This window comes from Cotesia typhae, unplaced genomic scaffold (genome assembly GCF_013202065.1).
Source record: "Cotesia typhae breed Kobodo isofemale line unplaced genomic scaffold, CoteBio_Ctyphae contig_22, whole genome shotgun sequence".
Lineage (NCBI taxonomy): Eukaryota > Metazoa > Arthropoda > Insecta > Hymenoptera > Braconidae > Cotesia > Cotesia typhae.
The window spans coordinates 1,037,439-1,053,139 of record NW_027423728.1 but is presented as its reverse complement, the minus strand read 5'-3'; the positions used below and the strand labels follow the sequence as shown (position 1 = coordinate 1,053,139).

General features: G+C 36.6%; 1 protein-coding gene across 2 annotated transcripts in view; it reads left to right on the top strand.

Annotated features, from left to right (window-relative positions):
* The window catches only part of Nmdar2 (glutamate ionotropic receptor NMDA type subunit 2), a 786,854-nt gene that overhangs the window by 49,149 nt on the left and 722,004 nt on the right, over nt 1–15,701 (top strand). For both annotated transcript variants that reach the window (XM_074237486.1, XM_074237485.1), the window contains exon 3: nt 8,915–9,093. In XM_074237486.1, coding sequence (XP_074093587.1) covers nt 8,915–9,093 — 179 coding nt within the window. The remainder of the gene's footprint in view (nt 1–8,914; nt 9,094–15,701) is intronic.

Here is a 15,701-nt window from a genome sequence, read left to right as displayed (position 1 = left end):
GATTTTAACTAACGACTCCCGAACTTAATGATGTCATGTCCACCCAAAATTTTTTCTCTAACTTTAAATCACCCGCGCAGATGAAAGACTTCTCCATACGCGAAAGCCACAATAAAATATAAGCTACACGACTGCTGGTTAACAAGCAGGGACTTCTGCAAGTTCAGCACCGCGAGTTTTTAAAAAGGCGAGCATAAGCCAACGCCTGGTCTTTGTTAGTTAATTTGACTTCCGCGTTTAATTGACGGACCCGTACCTTGTAAAAGTCCCTCATCTTAATTTGCGCTGCACTTAAGACGAGTTCAGACACAGTTCAACTGGCAGGTCATGTATAACTTATTAAATACAATCATAGAGAAACGAAATCTCAAAGTTTTAATTTGCTCTGCACTTAGGCGAGAGTTCGGTCAGTAAGTAAAGTTAAGATCTTACAAAAGCTAAATTTGCTCACTTTACCGTACGGGGGACTGGAGGACGTTAGCTCAAATAAATAAAATTCGCTCATATAAATTACGTTAAAAATAGAAATTGTGGAGGTTGAAGTTTTGATGATTATATATAAATTTAAATGGAAGAGAAATCAGCATTGTACGTTTACATTCGTAAAATAAGAAGTCCTTAAGATAAGCAGCCTAAATCCATCCTACTCTACCTGCTGCAAGAACCAACCGAAGGGCCCAATCAAAGAAGAGGCGCTAATAGCAGCCCCTAGAATTACGGATCCAGCGATAAAAAATAATCCAGCAAGTAGTAAGTACATCTATCTACATTAAAAATCCGTCAGTCTCAAACGAAAGCGTGGTAAGTTCGTACGTCGAAAACGTCCCACATAAATAATTAAAACAACAAAATTGAAACCTTCGTCGCGTATTTTTTAAATTGTTAGTCCAAACCTCCACCGTTTACGCTTGTTACGTTCCCAAATTTTGGGTGTAATTAATTAAAATCTAAGTAATTTATTTAAATCCAGATTTTGACCTCATTAGGATGTCAATAGACTCCAAGTGGGTCATGTCACTGATTCCTCCGCGAAGTACTTTATAAAATATAATTCAATTTTATTTTTATTTATAAAATATATTGTTTAATATTTTACTTTTTAATTTACCTGCCTACAGGTAGGTGATGGATAGAGTGCCTGAACGCTGGCTAGCGTTCTGGACGATTTCACCAGGGTGAAATATACTCGCTGTTCTTCTCTTTCCCGCAATAGTCGCACCCGTATTTCCTGTCGCAGACGTTCGCGTAGCTTCTGTTCGGCCCGTTCGGTGGTTTTGCGAGCTATCCTCTCTTCTTAGTCCCTTTCCGCCTGATCGCTAGCTTCTCGGACTCGTCGTTCACGTTCCTCCCGTTCCTCAACCTCGATCCGCTCGCGTTCTTCCGCTTCGTTCTCGTCTCGCAATTTCCTTTCGTGTTGGTTCGCTCCTGACGTCTCCATCGCCTGATTATCATCATTCGGATCCTCGTCTGAGAGTTGATCGTCATCGTGGTCGGATTCATCCTCCTCGACCACATCGTCAAGGGTTTCGAGGTTGTCTAATTCAGCTTCTGATTGATCGAGGTCGATCAAAAGTTGGTCGTATCGACCGGCACGGCCCGCATTTGCCGCTCGGGTCTTATATAACTTGGTTTTTAATAAAAATCGCAACTCCGCTAACGTCACCTTTGGCTTGATGGCTACCCGTTATTTCTCCGATTCGCGAATGACTGCGTCCTTTCTTAGCAACCAAAGCCACGTGTGTGTTCCCGGTTTTTTACTCGCCATGATACGATAAAACGAAGAAAAAGCTAAGAGGAAAAAAAAGAAAACTAACTTTCCAACAACCGAAAATATCCTAAAATTCCCGTTACCATGAAAACAACAAAAATCACGTTTCTGGGCAGTAACCCGCCACCATATGTTAAGATTCTTTTTCTGAACTCTGTCTGCTATCTAAAAATATATAAACGAAAATGGGGCTACGAATAGAAGACCGCGGCAAACTCGATTCTGTACGCGAAATGTTGTAATACTATATGTATGTGTAATTTTGTCTGATTTAGCAATAAAACAATGGAAGCCGAACTGACCATGGAGGAGGAGATATGGCTGATGGAGGAGACAGTGTAGCCAGATCGTGCGATTTTTTTACCCCCTCTTTGGTGTCGCGCGCGCCTGGGACACAAGCAAGCGATGCGTGTCTGTGAGTCGGAAAACCGAGCGGAGCCGAAGGAATCCGAGAAAGTCGCTCGAATCGAGGGGAATAAACCTCCTGCCACACGAAACAGAGGAATAACTCACACAACAGTAGCTCTCTGTTCGTGTGAAATTCTAAGAATCCGATTTCAGCCGAAACATACAGCGGGAAAAATAATGTTTTAATTTGTAACAGGGTTAATTACCCTAAATCGATGTAACCAGAGGTCGATAATTAGTCGACTCAGCACTGGCGAGCCCCGATCTTCGGGGCCTTCCGTGTAGTAATTAAGAGGGGGGTAAAATGGGTAAGTACTCGGGAGCCGGCGTGTGACAAAATCAGAAGAGGATTGATAGTGAACCGCACCGGTCACTACTCAGCAGAAAAACAGGAAACTGAAGTTGAAGTGAAGACGGATCCCCGGAGTGAAAGAAAAACTAAACAACGAGTACCCAGAGGATTCACCACGTCAGAGAGATATGGTGAACAGGAGTTTAAGCCAAATACTCAAGTACTTTATTTCATTCCGTGGAAGGAAGATAGACCGCGGTTTGTACACGGTCTATCATTCCTCTTCTCCTCTTACATAAAATTTTATTAATAAATTAATTGTGGAACATTTGCTAGTTTTGGATTTAGTGATTTTCATGGGGGTTTATACCCGAAGATCACTCAATCGACCTGGCGGGAAAATTTAATAACTAAAAATTTTCAATCAATTAATTAACATCTTTGAAAATCGTTAAATTTATTGTTATAATAATTAACTTAGAAAAATTAATTAACTTTTGTCATTTAGAGAAATCGACAAATTTTTATCCGTGGAATTTTGGTCAAGCGTCAGTTTTCGTGTCGCAGTAAATTCCAATACCCGAGGTCAAGCAAAACAGCTAGCGAATATCCTAGCAATTAAAATTGGAATATTTCGACTTGTGTTGAATTTTTTATAATTGATAAAACGATCAGAGAATTATTGATAATATTTTTTATTAAGAATTAATTATTAAGAATTTTATATTAAGAGTTAATTATTGAAAATAATTTATAGTGGAAAATTATCGAAATTAATTTATATTGTAGCGTGGAAATTACGTAATTTTGGGGATTAAGTCCGTGAATTAATTAAATTAGTTTTTATTCGAATTTTATCATTATCGGCGTGGATATTAAGTCCAAGAAATTAGTTAATTGGGTCAAAATTGTCATAGTAAAAGTTTAGTCAGAATTAATTAAATAAACTTATGTTAATAATTTTGAACGAGATTGGAAAAGTTATATTGTGATTTATTTAATTATCAGAAGTTAATCCAAGGTATTACGACCTATTGTTCTAAATAGTTATTGTTATATTAATAAGACGATGACTATAAGTTACTGAGGAATTTTAATCCATCTAATATTTGAATATAATTAAAATTAACAATCGGAAAGTGAGAAGTGTAATAGTTAGTTAGAAATTGATTGTAAATTGAAAATTGTCGTTTTATTAATTTACTAATGATTGAATAATTTGATTGGAATATTTAATTAAAATTAGTTACAGTCAATTTTTATTAAAATAAAATTTATAAAGTAAAAATTAATAAAAGTCAAGTTAGTAGTGTGAGTGTGAGACAAGTGTGGGTTATGTGTGAGTTGCAGAGTATCTAGGTCTATGTTTCGTCGCTGGGCTGTTGTTCTGGAGTAAAGTGTGAATAAGCTGCAGGAGAATCTAGGTCTATGTTTCGTCGCTGGGCTGTTACTCCTGTGAGCCGAGTCAACGAGCCCGGTATATGATTCGTCTCTGTGCGGGAGATTGTAAGTTTAGAAATCGGGTGGACGCCGGGAGGGGCCTGTCACGTGTAGACGCCGGGAGGGGCACGTGTTAGAAATCGACGGGTAGACGCCGGGAGGGGCTCGTCGAGAATAAGATATTGTAAGTGTAGTTAGTGTGTGAGTGAATGCATTTTGTTAACTAATTGTAAGTCAAACATTGTTAAGTGTTTTTTTATTGTTAATAAATATCGATATATTGTTAATTGATTGTTTGTTATTCAACAGCACCTTCCTCCACTCTCTCTACCCTAAGATTAAGATTTCTCAGCTCTGGACCGGTTCCAGGAACCGTGATTAAAAATCCTGGTGGCGGCCTGATAATTATATTGTTGTTAGTTTTGTTTATTTATTTATAAAATTGATTAGGGGCCAACCTGAGTAGGTAAAACTGTTACAAATTTTTATTAAAATAAAGAAATAATGCTTATTTCTTAAAAACATGTAGGTTTAATTTTTTTTTTAAATAAATTTTTTTTTTATCAATAAAAATTAAAATACAAAATTTTTTTTTCATAAAAAAATCATTATCAATTTTTTACGCTATTATTTATAATAATAATTAATTATTAAATAACAATAATAATAATAATAATAATAATAATAATAATAATAATGAGGCAAGAACCCTTGGTCGTGGAGAAATAAACGCTCTTATGGAACTCCGAAAGGAGGAATTTAAGAGCGTCAACAGGAACGCTGAGGAAAAACTACTTCTTGGCGAACTGATGGACAAGTCCATCCACAGCGTGTTCTTTAAACACGTGCGTGATCATGGCTTGTCCACCCAGCTGACGTTTTCCTTCTTAAAGTCAGCTGGCCTGATGTCCGAGACTGAAGGGTTCATATTTGCCTGCCAAGATGGTGTTATTAACACTCTTGAGTACCGTAGCAAGGTGCTCCAGATGCAGCTACCGGACACGTCCTGTAGGAGGTGTAGACAACATCCGGAGACGCTTATGCACCTTTTGTCGGCATGTCCAGTGCTGGCGAGAGGTGCATATATCCAGCGTCACAATACTGCCCCTAACAAAATGTTTAAAAACCAAATTTCGTAAAATATTGAGAAAAGTCCGAATAAAAGTCAAGTTAAAATTAAGAATAAATTGAAGAACAAGTCAGAAATGAAATACTGAAGTTATGAATTAATTATGTGTGTCCGCCTGGCTAGACTAAGACTCTTGCTGATACATTAATCTGATCATAACTACCTCGAACTGGCCGTATATACTAATGAACTAACATCAATACTTATGAAAATGTAATTATGGTTCGCGTAGAAGATGTTTCTCCGTGGATTAGCTAGAGTACTCGGCCTCTAGTATTTGAACTGGTGAATCCACCCTCAACCTCAGACTGGAGTAGAATGGTGTAGCACAAGGTGCAATATAATAAACTGGCTTCTTAGTTGAAATAATTTGTTTATTTAATGAAAATGAATATTGGTTCACCACACTGCCTAACTTGGCAACATTTACACTAACGTGAATTAAATCAGTAGCAAAACTACTGCAAAAATCGATGATGGAGTTTTACTCACAAAAACTGGTGCGACCAACTGATCAAGTAAATCCTACTATTTTTTACACAATAAGCAAAATAATGGTCAAACTGTTTATTACAAAACAGGGTAAAAACGGGCCCAATTTACTGTGTGAGCTGTTCAAACTACTATATTTAGTAGGACTAACTTACTCAAAAGGCAAATTGGAGTCAAAACACAAAGGGTTTTGGTAAAAGGTTCTCTAAACAAAAAGGCGGCAACAGCATGATCGCATGTGCTTATATAGTATCAGCAGCCATGCTGTTGCACTAGTCGACTATAACCGAGGCTATCGAGGTTTCCCGATGTCCTGCATCATAACAACGTAGCGAATATTTTGATGGCGGATTATTAAGACCTCTGACGTCAGATTTTACTATATTAATCCAAGATACGGAGACCTCTTAACATTAAATATTTATTGTTGCATTATTAAGACCACAGCTATAAATTAGATTAGATTTTTATATAGGAAATTAAGTTAATTAGGAATTTGGATTAGAATCAATGGAGAATTAAATAAAGGGGAAAATTAGTTAATCGGATTTTCATTTGAAAATGGAATTAAATAACAAATTTAGTAAAGAATTAAAAAAGAATTAATTTGTAAAATTATGGGAATATTAATTAGTGTGGTTGGATTATAATAGCTATATTGTGTGTGCGTGTGGAAAATTGAGGAAAATAATTACAGTTAATAAATAAAATTCTCGTGTAATAAATAAATAATTACACGAGAATAAGTTAGAAACCACGGTATGGTCACTCCAGATGAGGGTACTGTCGAGAATAGAAACTATGATAGGAAACCGTCGCATAAACAGGAATAGGACCTACGATCAAGTGTTCATTAATTATAAGGGGATTATCATTGTAAATGGGGTTGGTTAAATAAAATTTCTTGTAAAATGAATTTCTTTGATAATTATTGTTTCCTTCCTAGCAATCTTTTACGACCCTGTAGAACTTACTCCATGTTCTGGTCCAGTTTCTGGATACTGTGTCTAAAAATCCAGTGGCGCCCTAAATAAATTAAGAAGTGACCAAAGAGAACGAGTAGAACAGTTACATCTAGTTCCCTTCCGTTTCAAGATCTACAGAGATAAAAAATATGGTGAATTTAGATGAACGCAAATCTGTTTTAATTTTTCCCGGGTACCGTTAGGACGTTTATAAAAATTGTAGATTCAAGGCTGTAACAGTTTTACCTGTTCAGGTTAGCCCCTAATCAATTTTATAAATAACTAAACAAAACTAACAACAATAAAAATTATCAGGGCGCTACCAGGATTATTTAATACGGTTCCTGGAACCGGTCCAGAGCTGAGAAAACTTATCTTAGAGTAGAGAGAGTGGAGGAAGGTGCTGTTGAATAATAAAAATTTAATCAACAAAATTGATCAAGATTTATTAACAATTAGAATTTAACAAACTTAACAAATTTAAGCGCTCACTCACACACTTATAATCTAACTTATTAACTAACGAAGCGGAGAATAACTGCGAAATAAACGATATTTACAAACGAACCTTCCAACGACGATACGATGACTAGACGGGCTTTTTTGAACGAACGGTCTCCCACACCTGCGTAAAACTAATAGGCTTTTTTGAACGAACGGTCTCCCACACCTGCGTAAAACTAATAGGCTTTTTCTAACGAACGGTCTCCCACACCTGACCTAAACTAAGCTTAAAATTACAAGTCCACCGGACTACCAAAACGAACTGACTTTACACACTTATAACTTAAAATTAAGTCCACAGGACTACCGCACTTAACACTATTAACACTCTCTATCACGCTTAACCCATACAATTCATCACATACATAACCCACACTTCGCTTAATTGAATTTTTTTATAATTTTAAATTAAAAAAGGATTTTAATTTAATTACAATATTTTTCCAAATTATTCAATCATTAGTATTTGGTAAAAACAATTATTCCAATTCAACAATCAACTTCAAATAACCTCGAACTAATCTCTATAGAACCAGAGGCTTAATGCCTTGAATTAACTTAGTCACAATATCAACCTTTACAATCACTTCAAAATTATTAACAAAAGTTTAATTCACTAACTCTGATTACATTTTTACTGTGACGATTTTTTGACTCGATTAACTGATTAATTGGACTTAATATCCACGCCGACAATTATCAAGTGTCATTAATTTTAATCTAATTCCTTCACGGACCTAATCCCCAAAATTTACTTAATTCACACGTGTCAAAAAATAATTTTATAATATAATAATTTCGATGAAAATTCCTAATATAACCTTCTTAATAAATTTTTCGATCGGTATTGTTTTTCAATAATAAATTTTTACTATAATATTCTTAACAATTAATACTTAATAATTTTCTTAATATAAAACATTCTTAGTAATTAATTCTTAATATAAAAAATTATCAACAATTTTCTGATTGTTTTATCAATTATAAAAATTCGACACGAGTCGAAATAGTCAAATTTTATTTGCTAGAACATTCGCCAGTCGAGGCTTGCTTGACCTTGGGTATTGGAATTCATGCGACACAAAAACTGACGCTTGACCAAAATTCCACGAATAAAAATTTGTCTATTTTTCTCAATGACAAAAGTTAATCAATTTTACTCAGTTAATTATTGAAAAATTAATTTAATGAATTTTCTTAGATGTTAGTTAATTGATTGAAAACTTTTAGATATTAAAAATTTCCCCGCAAGGTCGATCGAGCGATCCCCGGGTATAAACCCCCATAAAAATCACTCAATCCAAAAACTAGCAAATGTTCTACGATTTATTTATTGAATTAAAAAAAGGAAAAGAAGAGGAATGATAGACCGAGTACAAACCGCGGTCTATCTTTCACCCACGGAATGAATAATGTACCTGGGTAATTGTTTTACTCCGTTCACGATGTCTGTCTACCGTGGTGAGTCCTCCAGTACCGGTTGTTAGATTCTTTTTTTTCACTCCGGGGAATTGTCCTCACTCTAAATTCAGTTTTTCCTGCTGCTTCGTTGAGTAGTGACCGGTGCGGTTGACTATCAAACCTCTTCTAATTTTGTCACTCTCCGATTCCCGAACACTTAGCACTGGCGCGCCCCGATCTTCGGGGTCTTCCGTGTAGTAATTAAGAGGGGGGTGGAATGGGTAAGTGTTCGAGTCGACTAATTATCGATCTCTGGCGACTTATCGATTTAGGGTAATTTACCCTGTTACAAGGCAAATTACATCATGAAATATTCATTAAATTCTGATAATCTATTTGAATATGCAACTTGATAACAGAAATTCACACTATTACATTTTCTCACTATTCGAATTCACACTAAACATTTTAAACTATGGTAAATAATTTATAATCAATATATTGTTAATTTTTAGCGATATTGAATTCTCTCTGTAAGGAATTTCTGGAAGTCAATGTGTCAGCGATACTATACCTTATGAACTATGAAAAATATGGGCGCAGTACGGCGAGTGCTCAATATTTTCTTCAGTTAGCTGGTTACCTAGGAATCCCAGTCATTGCCTGGAATGCTGATAATTCTGGATTAGAAAGGGTATGTCATAATTACTCAATGCTATGTTGCAATTTTATGTTTTTTTTAATACCACAGAATATAATTATCATTCTATTAAGCTCATAAAAATGTAATAGATATTGTCCTGCAGTGCTCTTACAGACAATGTCGCAAGAGTCGGATGGTGAGTACAATATTTCGAGTTCAAATCATTGACAGTCAAAAAATCAATGAAATTCCTCTAATGGATTCCAAATTCTAGAAAATGATCTAGAGAAATAGTCGAAATTTAGATTCTTGACTTAATAAGAGTACCATTGAAAAGTTCATGTGGTAGTCGGAATAGAAGTAGATTTCTCGTTTCTGAAAATAAGTAAAATTTTCGTAATGAATGCGACGGCAAAACTGCAGTAAGTTCGTGATAAATTCTTATCTTATGAACTTACAGAGATATAAAAATCATAGCTCGTTTTATAAGCTTCCAAATGCAGTCGACAGAAATTGAATAGCTTAACGAGTTCAAAAGTTACTGAAAAAGAAGTGATAAAAATTTCCAATTTTGAAATTGTCAATTGCTACCGTTCTAAAATTGACAAATAGATTATACTCATAGTCACGCTAGACTTTAATAACTCAAAAAAATATTTATGATAATTTTCGATCAAACACATTAAGAAATGTGGAGCGTAGCAGGACACATCCCGCATATATATATATATATATATATATATATATATATATATATATATATATATATATATATATAGGGTGATTCAGAATGACCTTCACAGCTGGAAACTGTAGATAGAGGAGACGATTCTATGAATAAAGTTGATTAGTCGCTTTTCGATATTCTCAATAGTTTTTGTTTAAACCTCCCGCTTAACTGACATGCAAAGTCCCCATACTTATCTGCAGTGGCCCTTTAGTAATTATGTTACTCAGGCGTGACCACTGTTGTTTTTCGACTAAGTTGGTAAAGGGAGATGAGGAAGGAGGTCTAATGCTATCCTTCTCGAATTTTTTTTGCCTTTATTCTTTTACCCGGCTTTGGTTAAATTTGCTCCGATTTAATTATGTTAATTCAATTAATTGTAATTATTCTGATATTTCTCATAATTATTCTTTTCTAAGTTAATTACTTTCCTTTCAATAATTAACGGTTATCATGTTGCGGTTCTCATCAGTTTGTATTACAAAATAAGTAAAAACTCAAGAATTAAATAAACACGTGCTGGACGCGTACTCAAACTTATAATATTAATCACTAATTAATAAGTGAGTCGATCATTAAAACGACATTGTGTATAATGAAAGTGATGTTAGTTAATAAATAGTGTTATTTTTTATAAATATTTTTTGCCGATTGTATTTTGATTCACGCACACCAGGTCCTCTCATTATTCTCTCATTCACATATTTCTCTCATGCAATTATCATATTTGAATAGTTTTTGAGTTATTCAAAATTTAAATTGACCAATCACAGACAAGCTCTAGAAATTAAAAAAAAATAAAAAAGAAGAATAAATAAGTTAAGTAACACTGCCACAGCAGACTTCAAGTTAAATGATATTTATTTAATTTGAAAAGTTCGATTTCTCACAGAAAAAAAACAAAACATGCAATTACAACCTAGAACGTATTTGTATATATTAGTTTATCTTTTCCTTTTCACAGAAAACATTATTCATTTAAGATGATGCAATTATTAAAAATATAACTTCCGGAGAATGTCCATGTGAACCAGAGGTTGTGGCGGATTTAAGGTTGGATGTTTTTTTATCATGTCCGCTGTGGCTTGGTTTAGTTGTTTGGCTGACACTGTTAAATAGGTCAGTTTTCCCCATTCTGCTTCCTCTATGGCTTTTTCTGCATTGTTGAGAGTTCTTAGGTGGTTAGTCATTCGGTGAATATTTTCATCGCCTACCATTGAGAATAGTTGGATCTTTTGTATGTCTGTTATTTGTTTATTCGTTGATTGTTGCAGAGATGCTGAAGTTCTCGCCAGTTCTTTGATTCGGTAAGTTATATATATTTCGTGTTTGAGGATTTCGTTGATTTCGCTCTTAATGATGTACACTTATCGCAAAATAACACCCACAAGTTCTGTTGTCTTGGTATAACTTGTCTAGTTCGTTGGAGATATGTTCTTTGTCGCTGTAGTCCATGGTTCCGAATAGTTTTCCTGCAATTGAGCCTACGAAGCCGAACCATGGTGCTCTTTTTGTGCGATTCTGTGGATGTAGTTCTTCGAGTTGAGGATCTTCGAGGAATTGCCTTAGCCGGTGTTTTGCTTGCTCAATTTCGGCATATATTTCCCGGTGTGTGTTGGTTCTGAGGTACGACATACAGGATGAATGATTGAATTTTTGAGAACATATTCCATAAGCTTCCCATATATTTTGATTTAAGTAGGGGTAAGGATTTACTAGGTTTTTGATGTTTATTGAGCTGATGATTTGCCATTCTTCTCTGATGAGGTGGACTCTTTTGAATGGGTCGTATAGTATGCCCGGATTCGCTTCCATTGGTTTTATTTTCACCTCATCAGCTCCCCATGCCAGGTATCCGATTCCCAGGAGGAGAAGTGGTGTAGCTATCATAATTTTTTTTTTTTTTTTTTTTTTTTAGATTTCTGCGTCTATATGTATATTTACTGAAACAAACAATCTAAGTTCTTTTTAGTCGAAATTTTCGCGGCTGGCTGTTTTAGCCTTATTTGGGTGGATTAATTTCCGTTTTCCGTTTTCTTTTTCTATTATTAAATTCCCCATTTCGTTTATTTCGACTATTTTGTATGGGCCAGTATAGTAACGATCTAATTTATTTTTTCTAGGTTCTTTTAATGTAAATACGAAGTCTCCTACGTTAAATTGGGCCGGGTGTATATGTTTATTAAATCGAATTTTTGATTCGTGTTTAGTTTTCGTTAGATTTTCCGCAGATATTCGTTGGATTTCGGAAATTCGGCTAATCAGGTCTGCTAGATAATCGTTATATGATTCGATTTTACTGAAGTCTGGAAATTGAGTCGGACTACGGGCTTTTCTTCCATACAAAATTTCGTAGGGTGTGAATTTCGTAGCCGTGTGTACGGTGGTATTATAATTTAGCATTGCCATTGGGATGTATCGATCCCAGTTACTGAATTTATCTACGTAAGCCCTGAGGTAGTCGACTAAAGGCTGGCGAGATCGCTCCAAGGCTCCATTCGATTGAGGATAGTAGGAAGAGGTTGTTATTCTTTGAATTTTCAGCGCTTTGGCTAGTTGTTGGATTAATTTGCTTGTGAATGAGGTGCCCTTATCTGATAGAAATACGCGAGGGCACCCATAAAGGGCAATATAGTGATTTAATAGGGCATCTGCGACAGTTACTGCTCTGATATCGGGGAGAGGAACTGCTGCGGCTGCTTTAGAAAAATTGTCTTGGATCGTTAGGATGTGTAAGTTACCGTCAGGGGTCATAGGTAGGGGCCCTACCGTATCTATACTAATTTTTTAGAAAGGTTCAAAGGGTGTATCTGTGATGGACATAGGTTGTTTGGTCTTTATTCGCGTGAGTTTATTTTTCTGACAGATTTCGCAAGCTCGAATGTAATTATAGATATTGTCTTTCATTCCTGGCCAGTAATATCTTTCGCGAATACGCCAATAAGTTTTTACTACACCTTTGTGGCCCCCTATTAGACTGTTATGATTTTCTTCTATTATTTTTGTTCGTAGGGATTCGTCTGGTACTTCGACATTCCCTTCGCACAAAGTAATTGTTAGTAATTGTTAAGTGAGCCCATCTCGGCTGGTTGCGAATTTTATTTTTATTTCGGGACCCTTTTCGGATATACTTTCGTCTGAACTAGAGGGTAAAGATATTTTTGGTCAATTACGTCGTTCGGCAAAAATATTTTCAGCTTCTTCGAAAGTTGGAGGGTCATGAGCGACGAAGGGCGGTCCAAATCGGTAGTTCCCTACATCATCCCCCACTGTTGTATTCCCGCATGTTGTTGACTTATTTTGGGTTTTATCCGAATCGTGGGATTTTTCCGAGTTATTATTATCTGGTGGATTGGTTGATTTAATCCTTTGTGGTAAATTATTTATTTGTTCTACCCGTTCTGGTTCGATAAGGGTGTTATTCGCGTTGGACGGTTCAAGTTCGATTATTTCCTGTATTCCCTTGCCGTGTTCGTCTACGATTTGGCGGCTTGTGTGGTCATAATGGATACCCATGGCCGCTAGTTCATCAGGGATGAGGACTCTTCCGAAGATTGGGGTTCGGGGTTCTGGACCGTCTCTTAAATATCCAGTGAATCGGGATTTAATTATGTTTTGTGGTGTTAGAGAGTTTTTATTTAATTGTTTTTCATTTTTATCGTGTACGTTGACGACGTTTCTTGTATTAGCAATTTCTGCTGAGGTTGCAGGTTCCGGCTCTACGATAACGGGGTGTTCCATTTCGCTGGGGTTTTCGCTTCTTCCCGTATCTTCTGGGCTGATGTCGCTGCTTGATTCTGCTTCGAGGTCATCGCTGTTGTCTCTAAGAAACTCGTCGACATTAGTTTCAGTTGCCGTGTCATCTACGGAATCTTCTTCGCTTCGCCAAAGTGGGGGCATTTTACTTAGCGACTGGCGGATATTTTTCGCTGTTTTGGAACTAGTTCTTTTCATTTTTGCTAGTTCTTGGGGGGTGTAATTGAATATTGCTTTTTCTAGAAGCATTTTTTCTAGAGCTTTTTCTTTATAATGATTTTCCGGTGGGGGTCGCCTTTTAATGATTTCATCGAACATTTTTATTATTATTAGGTCGAGGGTTTTTCGTCTTTGTCTTTGTGGGATGATGTTTTCTTTATTCTTTTCTAATTCTTCGTCGTTCTCCTCTTTATCGTCCCCCTCTTGTCCCGTATCTGGTTTGTTAATCGTGGAGGGTCCGGGAGTTGAGGCTGGCAAGAAAACATCATCGTCCCCCTCTTGTTCGTTTGCTGTTGATTTTGTCTTAGGATCTTCTGTAGTTAAATCAAGGTTGCTATCTTCGAAGTAATTTATTTTGGGCGGGATTCGCGTTTTTCCCATTTCCCTTTTTCTAAGACGAGAAGCGATTGTTTCTCTGACTTCGGGGGCGCTGCTGATTCTTGGTCTATTTTTTGATCCGAGAGGGCGACCAGGGCGCTTGATCTATTGAATCGCTTTTTCATCTGAGAGTATTTTATGTGATTTTATTATCGTAGTATTATTCGTGATGGGCAGTGCTAAATAATCAGTTTCGGTAATATTATTTGATTCGTTTTCTAAGGGCTCGGGACGACCTTCAGGGTTGTATGAGAGTCCTTCTGCGTATTGTTCGGTGATTTTGTGACGAACTATGACCGTAAATTTGTATTTACTTAAGTTAGACCATTTAGCTTGCCTTTCGGTGGCCGTCGTGCTGTCCCTTAGCCAGGTGACGCAAGGGCTACTGGTTATTAGAGTAAAGTGTTTTTGGAGATACGGTCGAAATTGTTGGATGGCGTAAACTACTGCAAGGCATTGCTTTTCAATGTCAGTGTATCGGGTTTCGGTGTCATGAAAGACACGTGAGACACCTGACACTATTTTCTCTGCGTCTCTGTCTAAGTCATCGTCCCCTTCTGTCGTCTGCTGACTGAGGATTCCGGACATTCCAGAGTCTGACGCGCTGACAGCTAGGATGAAAGGTTTGTTAAAATCTGGGTATTTGAGGAATGAGTCTACGCAGAGGGCATTTTTGATATCGTCGAATGACTTTTGCGCTTCCCCGGTCCATGTGAAGGGCTTAGTTTTTCTCGTAAGGTCTGTTATGGGTTTAGCCCTTTCAGCGAAATTTTGTATGAATCTTCGGTAGTAATTTGCAAGTCCCATAAATTTTCTGGCTTCTGTATGATTCCTAGGTCTCGAGGCATTTTTAAGTGATGAAATCTTTTTCGGATCTGGTTTTACGCCTTCTTTCGTTATTACGTGACCTAGATAATCTACTTCCGGACAGAGAAATTTACATTTTTCAGGTTGGAGGGTTAGGCCAGCTTCTCTCAATCTATTGAATAATCTTTGAACTCTCACCCCGTGTTCTTGTAGCGTTTTACCATAGCTAACTAAATCATCGATATAAATAAACAATTCTGTCCCTTTTAATCCGCTTAAGGTGGAATCCATCATTCGTTGGAAGATAGATGGAGCGCATTCTAGTCCAAAAGGCATGCAACGATATTCCCAGTGCCCGTCTGGGGTAGAGAACGCCGTTTTTGATGCGTCTGCGGGGTGCATTGGGATTTGGTGGAAACCCATGGCGAGATCAAACACGCTGAAGTAGTTAGCGTCGCCTAATTAGTCTAATATATCGATAATTAGGGGTAAAGGGTAGGCATCCCCTCTTGTAATTTTATTTAATTGCGTAAAGTCAATAACCATTCTATATTTTTTTATAGAGGGGTCATTTGATTTTTTTGGTACGATCCACAAGGGTGAGTTGTACGGAGAGTTAGATTTTCGGATTATTCCTTGTTTTTCAAGATTTTCGACCTGCCTGGCGATTTCTTCCCGATGTTCTGGGGGAAATCGATATTGTTTTATTCTCACCGGTTCGTTGGTGGTGGTTTCTATCCGGCAGGTGAAATTCTTGGAACGACCTAATTTA